The sequence below is a fragment of the Rhynchophorus ferrugineus genome, unplaced genomic scaffold (genome assembly GCF_030347505.1).
Source record: "Rhynchophorus ferrugineus isolate W39M unplaced genomic scaffold, kcgeb_rfMv2 rfM8, whole genome shotgun sequence".
NCBI lineage: Eukaryota > Metazoa > Arthropoda > Insecta > Coleoptera > Curculionidae > Rhynchophorus > Rhynchophorus ferrugineus.
Window position 1 is genome coordinate 20,242,718 of NW_027472587.1, and position 15,475 is coordinate 20,258,192.

The 15,475-nt window shown below is 35.7% G+C and overlaps 7 protein-coding genes across 13 annotated transcripts; 4 read left to right on the top strand and 3 right to left on the bottom strand.

Moving 5' to 3' along the window:
- Position 1: 1 nt before the first annotated feature.
- On the bottom strand, positions 2-709 carry LOC143201662 (uncharacterized). The gene is made up of 2 exons (XM_076412862.1): positions 377-709; positions 2-319 (listed from the first exon to the last, which is right to left on the bottom strand). Exons 1-2 carry the CDS (start codon positions 632-634, stop codon positions 89-91), a joined length of 489 nt encoding a protein of 162 aa, XP_076268977.1. The 5' UTR covers positions 635-709; the 3' UTR covers positions 2-88.
- A 1,598-nt stretch (positions 710-2,307) lies between these two features.
- LOC143201663 (uncharacterized) lies at positions 2,308-3,071 on the bottom strand. Its single transcript, XM_076412863.1, has 2 exons — positions 2,722-3,071; positions 2,308-2,665 (listed from the first exon to the last, which is right to left on the bottom strand). Exons 1-2 carry the CDS (start codon positions 2,962-2,964, stop codon positions 2,435-2,437), a joined length of 474 nt encoding a protein of 157 aa, XP_076268978.1. The 5' UTR covers positions 2,965-3,071; the 3' UTR covers positions 2,308-2,434.
- Positions 3,072-4,588: 1,517 nt separating this feature from the next.
- Positions 4,589-4,801, top strand: LOC143201681 (anaphase-promoting complex subunit 13). Its single transcript, XM_076412896.1, has one exon. It carries the CDS (start codon positions 4,589-4,591, stop codon positions 4,799-4,801), a length of 213 nt encoding a protein of 70 aa, XP_076269011.1.
- A 34-nt stretch (positions 4,802-4,835) lies between these two features.
- Positions 4,836-5,995, top strand: LOC143201672 (AN1-type zinc finger protein 1). Its single transcript, XM_076412884.1, has 2 exons — positions 4,836-5,077; positions 5,135-5,995. Exons 1-2 carry the CDS (start codon positions 4,836-4,838, stop codon positions 5,682-5,684), a joined length of 792 nt encoding a protein of 263 aa, XP_076268999.1. The 3' UTR covers positions 5,685-5,995.
- Positions 5,996-6,414: 419 nt separating this feature from the next.
- On the top strand, positions 6,415-7,994 carry LOC143201670 (uncharacterized). The gene is made up of 6 exons (XM_076412881.1): positions 6,415-6,624; positions 6,684-6,863; positions 6,917-7,030; positions 7,078-7,257; positions 7,303-7,424; positions 7,719-7,994. The coding sequence occupies exons 1-6, from the start codon at positions 6,481-6,483 to the stop codon at positions 7,978-7,980; spliced, it is 1,002 nt and encodes a 333-aa protein (XP_076268996.1). The 5' UTR covers positions 6,415-6,480; the 3' UTR covers positions 7,981-7,994.
- A 371-nt stretch (positions 7,995-8,365) lies between these two features.
- Positions 8,366-10,335, top strand: Etfb (Electron transfer flavoprotein beta subunit). Of its 3 annotated transcripts, none has more exons than XM_076412885.1 (6): positions 8,366-8,482; positions 8,820-9,250; positions 9,322-9,491; positions 9,553-9,781; positions 9,831-9,971; positions 10,025-10,335. In XM_076412885.1, exons 2-6 carry the CDS (start codon positions 9,200-9,202, stop codon positions 10,193-10,195), a joined length of 762 nt encoding a protein of 253 aa, XP_076269000.1. In that variant the 5' UTR covers positions 8,366-8,482; positions 8,820-9,199; the 3' UTR covers positions 10,196-10,335. The 3 variants fall into 3 exon arrangements, with proteins under 3 accessions (XP_076269000.1, XP_076269002.1, XP_076269001.1); XM_076412886.1 differs by having other exon boundaries at positions 8,386-8,482; positions 9,135-9,250; XM_076412887.1 differs by lacking the exon at positions 8,820-9,250.
- A 934-nt stretch (positions 10,336-11,269) lies between these two features.
- On the bottom strand, positions 11,270-15,452 carry Epp (Ecdysteroid phosphate phosphatase). Of its 5 annotated transcripts, none has more exons than XM_076412868.1 (11): positions 15,261-15,452; positions 14,749-15,185; positions 14,568-14,663; positions 14,206-14,384; positions 13,947-14,101; positions 13,783-13,895; positions 13,566-13,729; positions 13,091-13,247; positions 12,865-13,036; positions 11,796-12,013; positions 11,270-11,742 (listed from the first exon to the last, which is right to left on the bottom strand). In XM_076412868.1, exons 1-11 carry the CDS (start codon positions 15,365-15,367, stop codon positions 11,489-11,491), a joined length of 2,052 nt encoding a protein of 683 aa, XP_076268983.1. In that variant the 5' UTR covers positions 15,368-15,452; the 3' UTR covers positions 11,270-11,488. The 5 variants fall into 5 exon arrangements, with proteins under 5 accessions (XP_076268983.1, XP_076268984.1, XP_076268982.1 ...); XM_076412869.1 differs by having other exon boundaries at positions 11,270-11,738; positions 11,792-12,013; positions 14,577-14,663; positions 15,261-15,451; XM_076412867.1 differs by having other exon boundaries at positions 11,270-11,738; positions 11,792-12,013; positions 15,261-15,451.
- Between the last annotated feature and the right edge of the window lie 23 nt (positions 15,453-15,475).

Genomic DNA, 15,475 nt, shown 5'->3' on the forward strand with positions numbered 1-15,475 from the left:
ATATATTAGATATATATTTTTATTAAACTTATTAAAAAGTATAAGACAAGATATAATATATAGATTTAAAAAAAAACTTATAGTAAACTTAATCGAAAGTTATAGCATAGTCAATGAAATATTCCAAACTATTTTCTGGTGTAATTTCGTGGCTATCTGGTTTGTCGGTGACTACCTGAACAGCAAATAAAATTTGGTTGCAATAACAGGTAACATGTCTTTGAAAACAAAGTGAGGTCAAACCACATCTTCGATGATCCAGATTATGCTCTAAAGCTTCCTCATAATACTCAGAGTCGATTGTGATAAATCGTCGGACCTGAAAAAGTACCACGCTACGTATCCAAAATATATACTTTTACTGAAATATTCTTACTCGATAATAATCCACGCCAACATTTTTGGTGATCAGAAATTGTTCTCTAATCAGTAACTGGCCCAAATCGTGAATGTTTTGGATACGTTTTATTATTTTTATATTTCGATTGTCCGTTAATGCACTGTAGACCTCTCTTTCTATCGTGCTGTATTCGTTACCGTGGGGGTGTAAAACATATTCTGTTTTTGGAGTAGTAGTGTAAGTCCAGTAATCTGGCGCGTGTTTCAATATACTATGTTCAATGGAATAATTCATCGCGTGTCGAACTAACTGGTTGTGCGAAAAAAAATTATATACCTCTAGGGAAGCTCTGTAACTCACCTAAGATAATGGTGCGCTTTGAAACAAAAATAACTAGCCTTGGGAACTATCGACTGAAAACGGTCGATAATCGCTAAACAGTCGATAGCCAAAAAGCTAGCTAATGTACGGTTAGAATATTTTTTTAATTCTTGACGTCGGACAAAGATGTACCAAGCCTTTCCTGTATAAATTGTGAGGAAGAAAAGGACGGCGATAATTGCTTGGGGCTGTTATTTTGTGTGAGTGTATATATTTTCCAACGGTTGTAGAAACGAGACGGAGATGTTGGAGATGATGTACATATTCCTTCACGTACTAACTTTAAAAACGAAAATAAAAAAGTAATTGCTGAATACTATTAACATGTAACATGCAATAATTTCCTTTTAAACGAAGAAGAATTACTTTTATATTTGAATGTTCTGTGGATCTGTAAAAAGGATGAAATTCTTCTATGGAATGGAATAATACCCCACAAATATTTTATCGTAATTTAATATGTTAATTGCTATTTTTTAATAACATAGTATAATAATTATAGACAATACAATAGAACCTAAACAAAACCTAGAAACTAAAGATGTACAATGACCATAAATACTAAATAAAAATTAAACATAACTAATCATAAAAAAAATTAATGACAATTAAAAATTATCGCGCAATAACTACTAGAGCTTTTTAAATAAAGTAAATGCTTTATTGATTATTGAACGTACGAGCCAGAACGTAAAAAATCGGTCGAATAAATTAGTAGAATCAAAAATAGCAACTAAAAGTACACGATTGAAACAGTCGATAGTACATAGTAACAAAATCAAAATAGATAATAACGAGTAGTAAATTACAGTCGATAGTTCCCAACACTAATTTTAAAAAAACATCTGAATCAGCGTCTGCATGTCGCTGTTGATGAATAAAATATAAGCGAGAAAGTATATTGGATAAGTAAACTGTCTCTCTCTTTTAAAAACACAAACGAAGCATTTTAAAGTACAAGCAAAATTAAGTTGGTACAACAAAATACGGAAGTTATACTCTAGTTGGTGACGCTGATATTTTAATAAAATCAAACCAAAAATCGACCAGCTCTGAGTGTTTGGAATCCATTGTTTAATAGAAATGAAAACAAGGATGCAACTTTTTAAATAAATCAATTCATTCGGTCAAATTATATCAATTATCAATATAAAAACAAAGGAAAACAGACGAGAAATAATTGAATGAAGCTCCTTCGCCAGAACGTAATAATTTTTAAATATCACGATAAGAACAGCAAAAAAGCGATTCCAGTATATAGTAGATACATAACCATGGATAACATATGAAATTGACAATGAACAACACATAATATTCAAAGGCTGGTCAATGTGTTGGCAAACCTGAAAAAAAATCGACCAAGTTCCTTCACCAAAATGTAAGAATCCTAGCATTTAAGGCTTATGCTATCTTTTCCTAATTTTCATAAAGATTCTACACATGGTTTCTTAAATGTGGTACAATTATTTCGAGATCATGACATTTAATAAATCACATCTAGCAGGTGGAATATTACAAATAGATTACATTTTTATCTTAACTGATAATATAATATCTGAGGTGTTTCTTGAATGAATAGACTGATATAAATCTATAACACATATATTCCTATAAAAAATACATACAAATTGTAAATTCTCTTACAAATATAAAAACATATACCTGAAAAAATGATATTTATACATATAATGATATTGTAGTGTAGCATAAAATCTAATAAAATGATATAGCATAGTCAATAAAATATTCATGACTATTTTTTGGTTCAATATAATTATCACTGGGATATTTATTGATTACTTGAACGGCAAATAAAATACTATCACCACCACAGTAAACTTTGGTACTAAAACGAAATTGGTCTAAACCACATCTCCGATGATCCAGATTATGCCTCAGAGCCAATTCATAATAGTCAGAAGGGATTGCTACAAATCGTCTCTCCTAAAAAGATACATGGCACACTGGGAGCTCTTGATTAAACATATACTTATACTTACTCTGTAATAGGTGGCACTTGGGTTTTTGGTGATCAAAAATTGTTCTCTAATCAGTAACTGACCCAAATCGTAAATGTTTTGGATTCGTTTTATTTGCTTGATAGACCTGTTGTTTTCGAGGGCATTGTAAACCTCTTTTTCTATTGTTTCATATTCACTGCTGTAGGAATTTAAGATATATTCACGCTTCCTAATATTACTTTCCCAATAGTCGGGCGCGTACATCATAATAACAGATTCCATCGGCTTTATTTTGAATATGCCAGACAAAAAATAGTCTAAAAAAAGCGTACCAAAAGAAACAAATCTAACTGCAACAAACTTTGGGAACCACTCAAAATGTCCTTGAATTTCAAGTTTGAAAATCCCTAGACTATCTATATATCATTTTTATTGAATAAAATATTACAACTATAAGAAATAATTTTATATTAGTCATATTTTTTTACTATAAAGCTGTATCGTAACAAAAATAATTCAGGTTTGGTTCAGGATATCGTTTTAAATTATTCAGTTCTATCCGCATTATGAAAATTAGGTTGGCTACCCCGACATTAAAATAGCAAAGAGATGACGGAGACATCTGTGAAAAGATGGAGAAGCGTATATTTTATTCCATATATTTAGACATTTATATAAGTAAAACCGTACAATTTAATCAAAAATAGATCTGTAAAATTGGTTATGAGGCATTAAAGTTCTTTTTTACTTTACAATTCAAATTACTAGGGTACATTGTTCCCTCTCTCGTGAAAAAGATAAAAGGAAATTCAGCTCTATCTAAGAGGTAGGCAACTTCTATTTCAAGAAACTAGAGATGGGCAGCATCTAATGAAATAGTCTACCAAATATTCAGTTGTTTATATTTAAATATAATATCAAAACTTCTGTTCCTTGGGTTATGTTCTTTTTAGTTGACTTTTCGACTTTTTTGATAACTCTTTCGATTTAAAATTGAAATGGTTCCAATATTTAGCGACTATCAACGGTGCTAATAGCCCTTACTTTCCGACGTTATTTTTCATAATGATCCTTGGCGCACCCTGGCGTCTAAGGCGTGTGATACAAGATTAATATACACAGAATACAGAAATCTCTGTAATCTGTGATTAATATATTATTGATAATGGTGTTGGCATAAATACAAATTCTCGATATTTCGTTATTTAAAAAAATATCGATAGATAGAGGAAAAAAAATATCGATATATTACAAAAAAAATAATGTCGATGCTTTACAAAAAAAATATTACTATTAAAAAAAAAGTGAAGTATTAGCCTACATAAATATATATCATGTTGGCCATCGAGAAAAAATATCGATATTTAGTTATTTAAAAAAATTTCGATAATTCTTTTCTATATTTTTAAAAAATATCCATATTTTTTTTGCTATAGTTGTAAAAATATCGATATTTTACAAAAAAAATTAACCGTGCTTTACAAAAAAATATTAATATTAAAAAAAAAAGTGAAATATATAAAAAAATATGTTTTTTCTAGATGCCTTAAAGAGAAGTGACTGACTTTTAATATTAACTACCATTTTTAAATGTTTATTAAAAATTATATTTCATTTAATCAGAAAGAATATTGAAAAATAATTGTTACAAAAATATATTAGTTATTTTTATATTTTTTCAGAAAATATCGATATAAAGTTAATTCGATATTTTTCTTGCATCACTAATTGTTGAAATAACCTTAGAATAGCGAATCAAAATATACAGAATTGTCAATGTTTTGTTAATAGAGAGTACTTTATAGTTTATGTTTACATTATTTACGTTATATATTTGGGAGATCGGTTTTCACGTGTCTTTGACATAAAATATAAAGTATTTTGTGTCCGTTTTATCCATTCCCAGATGTCTGACGGTGACGTACTCGTAGAGGGTCATTTCGTAGACTTGATCGACGACTCTTGGCGATCGGATAAGCTCCCTGAGGACGACATCGACGTTCCTGTTTACGAACTGGCCGATCCCGAGGCGGATTCCGGAGACGTCTTGTTAAGCCTCAAGGAACAGGAGCAGAAGTGGGGCGATATTATGCTCACTAGTCTCAGCGATCATCACTAAACGTTATTTATCATCTTCGTTCTACCGTTTCTCCATGGAACTGCCCGATATCGGACAACGTTGCGCGGACCCTGGCTGTAAACAGTTGGATTTTCTAGCGTTGACCTGTCGCTGCGGAAAGGTCTTCTGTTCCCTCTTGCACTTTAACCCACACAGCCAGATCTGTACGGAATCAAGATATTTGGATGAAGACCAGCTCAAAACTGTAGAAAAGGTTTATATTTGCAGCAAAGATGGCTGTAAGGAGAGAAGTGTTGTTCCTTTAGTGTGCCAAAGGTATATCATATTTTTATTAATAGTTTTATCATATTTAATGGTATTTGATTCTTGTAGATGCGATAGGCATTTCTGTATAAAACATCGCCATCTAACCGAGTGCAATCCCAAGTCACAAGAACAACTAGACAAGGAAAGGGCCAGGTACGATGAGCCGGTGAAAAGTTTCAACGCTGCTAAGGCCCTGGTCGACCAGGAAGTCGCGTCCAACCTCGCTCAAGCAAAGACAAAAACGAAACATCGTGAGATGGCCGCCAAGGTGCAACTGATGAAGATCAAGAATAAAGCCACAGGACTTAAAAGCATCCCGACCACCGACAGGGTGTATTTCAACGTCAAATTTAACGATTCCCTAAATCAGCCACTGTTTGTGTCGAAAACCTGGTCACTGGGTCGAACCATAGATGCCATGGCATTGGAATGTCGGCTACAAAACAATAATAACAAGAGCAACGAGAAAAAATTGAGGTTATTCAACTTCAATGACAAGTGTATAGTGTCCAGAGACATGTCCATCAATTTAGAGAAGTTGCTCAGTGAAAATACGCTAGTGAACGGGAGTGATATCATTATAGAATACGTAGATGATAATTGTTTAGAACTCTAATTTTTTTTTAATTAAAATATGTATTCTTATAACACGTTTTATTACAATATTAAATATTATTACCCTAGAGTAAGTTTCTCTATATATGTCTTATTAGTAGGACATCTCATAAAGTAAGTCAAAAATGCATTATGAATGTATAAATATATAAAATGATCTTGTTTGAACTAAATAATTTAATCCCTTGTTCAATATGATACCTGATGGTATATGGAGGATATTTATAATATATTCTTATTTTGTAAGTTCCAATCCAGGTCTAAAAAGAATAATGTTTGTCACAAATGTATTAATAAAAAAAAATTGTATATAAATTTTCTTCTCTCTTTTCTTCTTTTCTTATCAAAGTATTTTCAAACACAGACAGAGTAATTAATATAGGGACATATTTTACCATTAATTAATATTAAAGTACCTTAGTTACTAGTAAAAATAGACGATAATAAAAAGTAGTCAATTACTAAACAGTCGATTGTTCCCAACACTAGATTTTAGTTTTCCTGTACAGTATGTTGCCTAATATTTTAACAATTCACTTACTTTTTAATATTCAGTCTATCAACATAAAATATTTTTACTATATTAGCCTAATTTTAATTCCTATTACATAATTTTACACACATTTTTGGAACTATGCCTTATAATTAATACATATTAAGTAATAAAAAAGTATTATAGATGGCGCCATCGCGTGTTTTATTTGGCGTTTGTTAGATCAGTTGTTATTTATTTGAAATTCTGTTTACATCAAATAAACAATACGGTCCGGTTTAATAATAAACGTCACTGTTTTACAATGTTACCCTTAATATGCACCCAAAATTCTTATTCTCATATCGATTACGGAACACCGTTGCTGGCAAGTAAGAGTACGGACTATCGAACGTCGACGAGCAAAAATCACGGGTACATACCGAATATAGCACAAGATTTCGATTGTGTAAGTACCCGATTCGTTTGAGGAATAGCTGGAGTTCGGAGGTGTCGTCTTTTTTATAGAGGGTGCGATCGAAGATAAAACCCGAGCTTTTGCAAAAAGACGTGGCCATCAGAGACGAATGCAAGAGTACTTACGAAAAGGAATACTGGCAAAAATCCGGTCAAAATGATATTTTATCGGGTAACGATCGAGGCGTACTCTCAAAACGCGTGGATTACGTACAAAATATCACGGAAAAGGTTTTATTTTTCATTTTTATGCTGTGACGTTCTCATTGATACAATTCCTTCAGTTAATCAAAAAACCACCGCCTCCCAAATCGCCTAGATTATCTCTGATGAAGGATTCCTATCGGTTCGTCACCTGTCAACGTCAAAACGACAGAATACCGAATATTAAATGCGAGGTTAGGTGCACCGTATTTCTTTAGTTCGTTAACATAAGCTCTTGTAGATACCAGAAACATATCGGGCGGTTCAGCCGAATATCAATCCCGCCGAAAAGGGTTACTACAAATATTTGGATATTTACCTTACCGAGAATCGATCTAAATATGTTCCGTATAGCCCTGAAGACTTGAAAAAGGCACATGAAGATCTAATTACTTTTTACAATTCCAACGGAACTCATAAGGTAGGTTGTATGACTATTTTTTCGGAATAAAATGGCGTGTTTTAGGGATTCACCGGCGAAATACCCGGGAAACTCCGGGGCCATAAGAATATGTACGATAAGAAAATATTTAAGATAGAGCTCCCCAACAGATTTGTGCCGAACAAACCAAAAAATGTCCCCAATTTGTACGTATTTAAATTTTTTTTATGTATATGTTAGTTTTTTAACCCAACTTTGACATTGACAATTAAGACGTTTACAGTCAGTGATATCGGAAGTTATGATTCAGAACTGTCAAATATATTTTCTGACGATAAAAGATCCCATTCCTTATACATAAACCAAGAAGAGTAACTAGTAAAGGACGTTTTAGCGTATCTCGACCGGTTGTTCAAAACATTTAAATAGCCTTTTATGTTTCTCCGTTTCAGAGGCAAAAATAGTGTCAATGTCATCTTTGACGGTTAATCATTTTTCAGCGGGCTGTCATCCGAATATAAATCAAAGTACGCCCAGCCCACGTTGTCGGATTTCTCGCCGTATTTGAGGGAAAACGGTATCTATTTCGAAGAATCGTTGTCGAACTCTGGACCGTGGCAGGATTTGTGTCCTCCCGCCATGTACTGCACGGAAAACTGTCATATCGGAACCGGCTACCCCGTGCGAGCGGTGGTCAACACTGACGTGACGAAAAAGCATTTCGCTCGTCCAGAGTGCTGTGTAAAAATTGATAATAAATAAAGTATCTAATCCTATCTAATCTCTCAAAATGTATAACGTAAAGAAATGTTGCCAATTATCATTGCACCTAAACGTTTGACGGTTTATAACCTTCAATTATTTTCACTGGTGTTTTGATGAATTTTGCGGATATTTAGCAGCACGACACACCAGTACCGATATAAACGGAATTTTATTGGCTGATTCGGTGACGTGCTGGCATATCCGCAGCAGCCAGCATTCTATTGTCAATATATTCGATGTAAGGATGCAGAAAATTTTGTTAAAAAAAGGTTTTTTTCTCCGATATATGATATATCGATATTCTTTTCGGTGGCCAACATCCCTAATTCGACGTAATTTACGACGAGTTGCTTGTTTTACTGGATGAGTTATAACCAATTTAATAATGTCAAAGTTTCACAACCTCTGTCATAACGCGGTGTCACGCATATAAGAGGCTACCAACCGACATCATTTCTTAAAGCGCAGCAAAAACCGGTCCTCTGGAATGATACAAAAGGTAAATCTAATTTCTTCTTAGAGAAAAAAATGTTTTTAAACAAGGAAACTAACCTGAATGGCTATTTTTGAAAAATGAATGTTTTGATATCAATTTATTTCATTATAATTTTTTTTCGGGATTTTTACAGACTGAAAGTTTTTGCTGTCGTTTCCGTACAAATAATTACAGACTAGCGAATATTACTGAGGTTATAAATACTTTTACGTCGAATCAAATGATTTTACAATAACTTTAGGGAGCATTTATTTTTTCAATTATACAATGAATGCACATTTTAAAAAATGTTTGGATATCTGTATACCAAAATACACATATAATAACTTTCAATTTTTAGGGTATACAATAAAAAATCTATTTTTAAAAAAATCAGTGCACCTCTGTTGTTAGTGAGTGTTCTATATCTATTCGAGGGGTTTCCATTCAAGCCACTATACTAAAATTGTACGATACATTTTATTGCATATATATTATCCGTAAATAACAATAAAAAACCATCAAAATCCAATTTTAAAAAACGGTCAAGAGCGCTGTGCCGGCCCAGCCTCTTTTTAGAACGGTCGCTTATTCGAACGCACTAAGCATAATCGGCGCGTCGCCGAACAAGTGCGTTTCAATAAGCGCCTAGCCGAATCAAGTTCCAAATAAACAGAGCAAAGTTCACTCGATTAGAAGGTTTTGAGTTTGGTACGGTCGGTTGTACGTTCAGAGAGGAAAATGGCCCGTGTTTTAGTAGGTGTTAAAAGGGTGATAGATTATGCGGTGAAGGTAAGTAGAGACGAGGTTATTATGTGGGTTCGCTAACCTAAAAAAAACGGTACTTCGTCTCTCGTATTTAGATTAGGGTGAAGCCCGACAAAACGGGCGTAGTGACCGATGGCGTGAAACATTCCATGAATCCCTTCGATGAGATAGCCGTGGAGGAAGCAGTCCGACTGAAAGAGAAGAAGATCGCTTCGGAGATCATCGCAGTGTCTTGCGGACCCGCACAGTCCCAGGAAGTGCTCAGGTAATGAATCCGGAATCTGTTAAGATATATCCGCGTCTAAACTATCTTTTATATCCTTCAGGACGGCGTTGGCCATGGGGGTTGATAAAGGGATACATGTGGAGATATCCGGTCCAGAATACGAGACCTTGCAGCCTCTTCACGTGTCGAAGATCCTCGCGAAGATCGCTCAGAACGAGAAGGTGGATCTAGTCATCGTTGGCAAGCAAGCAATCGACGACGACTGCAACCAGACAGCCCAAATGACTGCTGGCTTCTTGGACTGGTCCCAAGCGACCTTCGCCTCCAAGGTACGTGTTCATAAATAATGAAATCCCAAAATTAGACGCGCATTCTTAGATCGAGAAAGGCGATAACGACATCACGGTCACCAGGGAGATAGACGGAGGCCTGGAGGTCATCAAGTCCAAACTTCCCGCGGTGGTCAGCGCCGACTTGAGACTGAACGAGCCCAGATATGCCACCCTTCCCAATATCATGGTAATGAAACCTACAAATTCAAACTTTTCCATGACTCAAGCCCACATTTCCAGAAAGCAAAAAAGAAACCCATCCAAAAACTGACTCCGAAAGACCTCGGGGTAGACGTGAGTCCCAGAATTAAGATAGTTAGCGTGGAGGAACCTCCCACCAAACAACCCGGACAAATCGTGCCAGACGTAGATACCCTCATCGCCAAGTTAAAGGATGCCGGTCTGTGCTAAGTGAGCTATGAGATAGGAAACTTCATCGAACAAGTCCACTGTTTTATATTCGAAGAGATTTATTATTGATAACTGTTATATGTTGTATATTTTTTCAGAAATACTTATTGTATTTGGTTTAGAATAAAAAAGATATAATATTCGGTCTTATACAATTCTTTTACCGCATTCTAAAGTGCAAAATTTAACATACATACATAACGCTACAAACAAATTGTTTTGTTTGATTACGTATTTATAAAATAAATTTAAATTATTGGTTACCTGGCAACATTACAGTTTTGTAAGCAATCTTGACTATACAGTAACATCAAGACAACTGTCAAATCACTATATAGAAAACAATAGCTAATTGCTTGAAGTGGTATAATTTGTTTTTGTTAAATTTTTTAAATAATGTACATTACTTTCTACGTGATGTTTTCCAACTTAGTATTTTTACGACGTTCTAACCTTATTCCAGTATTTTGTGTATAATGAATTAAAAAAATCAATAGGTGTCACTTCAATGCCAATACAAAAGTCAAATTTCAAAAAATCAATGATTTAAATTTGGTTTGATATAGTTTTTCCGTTCTTTAATATTTATTATTTTTGATTTTATTTACTGCATTCTTAGGGATCTTGTCCGAGTGCCCAATTGTTTTATTTTGAATAGTTCAAAATTTTTAGTTAGATTTTTTAAATAAATATCGATATAAACTTCTTCCTACATTTTTATTGTTTTCAATTTAGTGTTTTTAGGACTTTCTGAAAAAATGTACACAAGCCCTCTTCCTGTGTTTTGTGTATATTGAATTGAAAAACTCCATATATAGGTACAAATTTTAAAAAAAAGTTTAAAAATTTAAAGTTTTAAAAAAATCAACGATTTATATTTGGTTTGATTATAGTTTTTCAGTTATTTCATATTATTAAGAACGCTTTTTAGTGGCAATTTTATTTTTGACGTTTAATTTGTCTTAATCGATGATGAAATTGAAATATAAAATCAAGTAAGCCATTTTAGGCCAATTTTATTGTGTCACATCTCGATTATTTTATATGTTTATATATAATGTATTGAAAATCCAATTTTAACATAATATTTATTTAATAGCTTTCACGATTGTTCAAGAACAATTATATTGTGTATACTCCATACCGATAAAACATCTTCAACATTCATTTAGGGTTTAAAAATCTAGGGATATGCGTAAATCCTAACAGTCTAGCTTCACCGTCTTTTTCTTATTACTGATTAGCTGCCTGTGGCGACTGGAATGTGTCGAAAACCTTAACCGATCGATCCCTTCACAGCAGGATCTTGTAGTCGAATCTTTGGTTAGCCGAGTGAGTCAAAGGTAGGCAGGGAGGTTCCAGGATCTCCCACGCGTTGCCGCTACCCCTCACCTCGACCAGACTGCAGTAGGGAATCTTTTGGATCACCTTGCTCATGTCGTTGAAGGACCTCGCCTTCTTCCCGACCAGTTCGCGAGAACACGCGTCCAGGGTGGCCGTATGACCTACCAGCAGCACGTTTCCCCTGCCGCTGGCGGAGAGGGTACCTGAAAAACGTCCGGGGTTAGAAAATGCGGATCCGCCAGACTTTGAAAGGTACTTCGAGTGATGAAGGCACTTCTCAGGTAGAACTGTTCGCAATTCTCCCTGCTCTCTTTCAGTTCCTGTTCGGAAACCATCGGGACGTAGGTCTCGTCGATGTTGTAACCGGCGGCTGTTAACTCCGCGGGTGCCATCCACTCGGGTACGTTCTCAGGGGAGTACCACGCCATCCACTCGAATAATCCTGGTTCGATCCTAATGGGCAGCTCGTTTTTTCTATGTAAAAAACAAAAAATTAATTTCTGACGCGTGGAGAAATAATCAATGGTCTTCCACAGGGTGTACAACTTTGGGTCCGCCCTTCTAAAAAAAAGCTTCGGTTGACGAAACATTATCTTTTCCTTTCGATATAAAGAAATATCTGGCTGAGTTCAGACGAGACGTTATGTATCATTTTAATGAAAGTATGGTGACCTCCAGAACGGTTATTGTGACGGTATCGGAAAAAAGGGGGAAATAATATATTTTTTTGAAAATCTCCAATAAAGCATAGTATCAAAATACAGAAAAAATAGCGGGATCCTTGAAAATTAATCGACAAGCTATTTCAAGCTTAAGGGTGACTTCGGAGCAAATATATCGGAAGTCGATCAAAGTTGGCGGTGAAAGAATAAACGATAAGAGAGAGAAAACGAAAATATCTAGTAATGCATGTCTTATGACAGAAATCAATTGATCGATATGGAATTAGCATGTCTTAACAACTCATATTATTTCCTTCAGATTCATTGATTCATATAGTTTCATGCATAGTGATATTTTCTCCTCATGTTTTATTCAGTATTTCAACTTGATTTGGTGGGAAAATACGTATTTGATTAAATATATTCCTTTAAAAAGCATACAATTTTCTACTGATATAGGACTGGGCAAAAAGAAAAATTCTTAGGTACGTAATAAATATATACAGTTATTGAGAATAGAAAAATCACTTTGACGAAATGACGCATACCACAAAGTGACATCTGTCAGTGAGGTTTCAAATGAAGATGTTTACAAATGTATACGATGAGTGACGAGTTAACTTGATTTTTCTATTGTGGACGATTATAGCTAAACTTTCATACCTGTTCATGCCTTGGAGGAGGGAATCGCACGTCTGCACGCATCTGTACGATGGAGAACAATACACCTGACTGATGTGGACGTTTCGATCCTTCAGGGCCTCCCCAACCAAGCGGGCTTGGAACAAACCCATCGTAGTAAGAGGGGAATCCTTCACGTACGAATTGGGACCACCTAGGAAAATACCGTACTCTTAAAAGATCGCAAGGGTGTCGGTATTCGCGTCACCTTTTCGTTCGGGCAGGTTTTTCGGCATATTCAGGTCCTTCCGTATGTAGTTTCCGGTCTCGTCGAAACAGTAGGGCACCCAGCCACCGAAAGTGAAGTCTATGCGTTCACCGTGCCTGATCAAAAACACGCTCCGAGTTTGAGGTTCCTCGGTACTCTAAAAATACACTATTTCCTTAAAAAAAATATATTCACTTTATAATATTTATATATAATTAAACATTAAAAATATTTATACGTGGACGTTGATAGTCTACAATTGTTTTGTATCAAAACTATTTGAAATATTTGTATCTGACAAATTGGAATTACATCTTCTTAAAACAATAAGTTTCTCTTCACTTGTTTTAAACACATCAAACGTCTTGAAATAAATTCTATTTGACAATATACTGACAAATACATCAAAAGTAGTATCTGACGTTCGGTTTCATCTGTTTTATGTGTCAATATCAAGATTTTAATTTCGACTAACCTCTTTGATTTCGTTCCTCTGGATATCGATAAGGTTTTCGTAAAAATGATCTTTGCTCGGCACAGTGTCCATTTCGATGTCGTTGAGGTCCGGAGGACGAGGCGGTAGTAGTTCGTCGTTGTTTAACACCGAAGGCTCCAGGCTGACGTTCGAAAGGGACGAACCTACGCGGGTTTAGTGTTGATTCGTTTTTGCGGTGTTATTTTTTCGCGCTTACTTGATAATTTCGTGTCATTAGCGGGTTTGGTGTCGGGATTGGGGGTCATACTGTTAATGGAGACCTTCTTGTGTAAAGTCCAGGCGTCAGATTCGGCTGTACGCTCCGTGTAACTAAAATGCCAGTTGCTTAATTATTGTTGGTATCGGTGTCTAGTCGTATACCTTTCTGGTAACAATCCTGAAAGTCCAGTGAGCCATGATGTGCCCTCGACCCAACCATCTACAGAATTAGCTAGGGCCTCGCTGGATATATACACATAATCACCAGTGTGAAGTTCAAGCTCGTCACATTCTGAAGGATTATAGGGATGAATAACCTGGAAAAACAAACAGGGACTATAATGTTTTACTGCTAAATTTGGTTTGTCCAAGCAGAGTTTAGCCTTAAAGACCAGAGCCTTATTACCTACGAGATATTTACTTTGTGAATTTGTTTCCCATTGATCCTGGGATCCCTGGAATACAGTCGCAGCTCCCAGTTACTTGCTACTGTCGAGTCCAGTTCTTCGACCAGTGCTTTGAGCGGTTGGTACTGTGTATTGGAGAACTGATAGGCCAGCGTCAGGTGGAGTGACTTAACGTGTGGCTCCAGACTGATGGCTACAAGAAAACGGTTCTATTATAAGTCGAGTACAGAGAGGGAAGCGTGAATTGCAGGAAACTATGTGGATACAAAGCTGCGTTAAGTAGTATCGACCAAGGCAAGTAACTAGCGCAGGCAAGCGTTTAAAAAAATAGTTAAAAAAAATAATAACAACACTGTCAAGCTTGAATGGATCTTACATCTGCTACCTCGTGGAATGCAACGAGCCGTAGTCGTGGTACACCATGGAAAACAAGCTGTCAGAGCGTCAAATTGCTCATAAGTATCACTAATAACTGTAAACAACGTCACCAGTCACTTTTACACTCTGTTTACAAACAATTAAATTATATATTTCGTACACAAGGCAAAAATACTTACTAGCATTCGACACCTCTTTCACATACTGTAACGCTATACGTTTCAAATAATCTGCATGCTCCTCAGCCACAAAGAACCCCATGAAGTTCGGCGACATATAGCTCTCGAGCTTCAGGGACTCATTTAATATCGCCCCTTGTCGCTCCATCACGGTTTTCAGGCTCTGGGCTAGATGGGGAGCATCCTCGTCGGGGGCTTTGAAGAACGAAACCAAGGTTATGTGTGGGGTGAAGTTATGAGCGCCATTCCAACCGCACAGGTTGAAGGATTTTCGCCAGAACGATTGTAGTTGATCAAGAAAGGGCCCAGTCGGACACACGTACAGTATATATTCTCTGGGCGAGTTGTCATCTAAGAGGGGATCATTTACATGCGCTAAGAGCCAGTCGGACGCCAACTGAACACCCCGATTTCCCGTAGCGGCTAACGCTTTTTCCCTACGAAACGCCGTTATTTATTATCGACAACTATCCACAAGGTAGAATCACCGAAAATTAATAAAAAATACCTACACTCTATGCTTGGGAAAACCCATCTGCAAAAGTATCTGTAACGGAGTGAGGTTCTGTTTCGATATCTTCGTGGGCGTGGGATTTCTTCTCGGCGGAAGAGAAGCCATATTTTTGATAAATAACGCCGAATTTAGTTATTTACAAATTCAGTCATGTTTGAACTTTGACTTTTACGACATATGTAAACATTTCTCCTTCTTTAAAACCATCGAAAT

Bases quoted from the DNA above. Each gene is read 5' to 3' on its own strand.
- LOC143201662 (XM_076412862.1), bottom strand. From the start codon at position 634: ATGAATTATTCCATTGAACATAGTATATTGAAACACGCGCCAGATTAC. The intron at 320-376 runs GTAAGAATATTT...GTACTTTTTCAG, and splicing joins TTGGCGTGGATTATTATCGA to GTCCGACGATTTATCACAAT.
- LOC143201663 (XM_076412863.1), bottom strand. From the start codon at position 2,964: ATGGAATCTGTTATTATGATGTACGCGCCCGACTATTGGGAAAGTAAT. The intron at 2,666-2,721 runs GTAAGTATAAGT...GTATCTTTTTAG, and splicing joins CAAGTGCCACCTATTACAGA to GAGAGACGATTTGTAGCAAT.
- LOC143201681 (XM_076412896.1), top strand. From the start codon at position 4,589: ATGTCTGACGGTGACGTACTCGTAGAGGGTCATTTCGTAGACTTGATC.
- LOC143201672 (XM_076412884.1), top strand. From the start codon at position 4,836: ATGGAACTGCCCGATATCGGACAACGTTGCGCGGACCCTGGCTGTAAA. The intron at 5,078-5,134 runs GTATATCATATT...TGATTCTTGTAG, and splicing joins GTTCCTTTAGTGTGCCAAAG to ATGCGATAGGCATTTCTGTA.
- LOC143201670 (XM_076412881.1), top strand. From the start codon at position 6,481: ATGTTACCCTTAATATGCACCCAAAATTCTTATTCTCATATCGATTAC. The intron at 6,864-6,916 runs GTTTTATTTTTC...CAATTCCTTCAG, and splicing joins TACAAAATATCACGGAAAAG to TTAATCAAAAAACCACCGCC. The intron at 7,031-7,077 runs GTTAGGTGCACC...AAGCTCTTGTAG, and splicing joins TACCGAATATTAAATGCGAG to ATACCAGAAACATATCGGGC.
- Etfb (XM_076412885.1), top strand. From the start codon at position 9,200: ATGGCCCGTGTTTTAGTAGGTGTTAAAAGGGTGATAGATTATGCGGTG. The intron at 9,492-9,552 runs GTAATGAATCCG...TATATCCTTCAG, and splicing joins CAGTCCCAGGAAGTGCTCAG to GACGGCGTTGGCCATGGGGG. The intron at 9,972-10,024 runs GTAATGAAACCT...CCACATTTCCAG, and splicing joins CCACCCTTCCCAATATCATG to AAAGCAAAAAAGAAACCCAT.
- Epp (XM_076412868.1), bottom strand. From the start codon at position 15,367: ATGGCTTCTCTTCCGCCGAGAAGAAATCCCACGCCCACGAAGATATCG. The intron at 13,730-13,782 runs GTAAGCGCGAAA...AAACCCGCGTAG, and splicing joins TAATGACACGAAATTATCAA to GTTCGTCCCTTTCGAACGTC. The intron at 12,014-12,864 runs GTATGAAAGTTT...TTTTTTACATAG, and splicing joins CTCCTCCAAGGCATGAACAG to AAAAAACGAGCTGCCCATTA.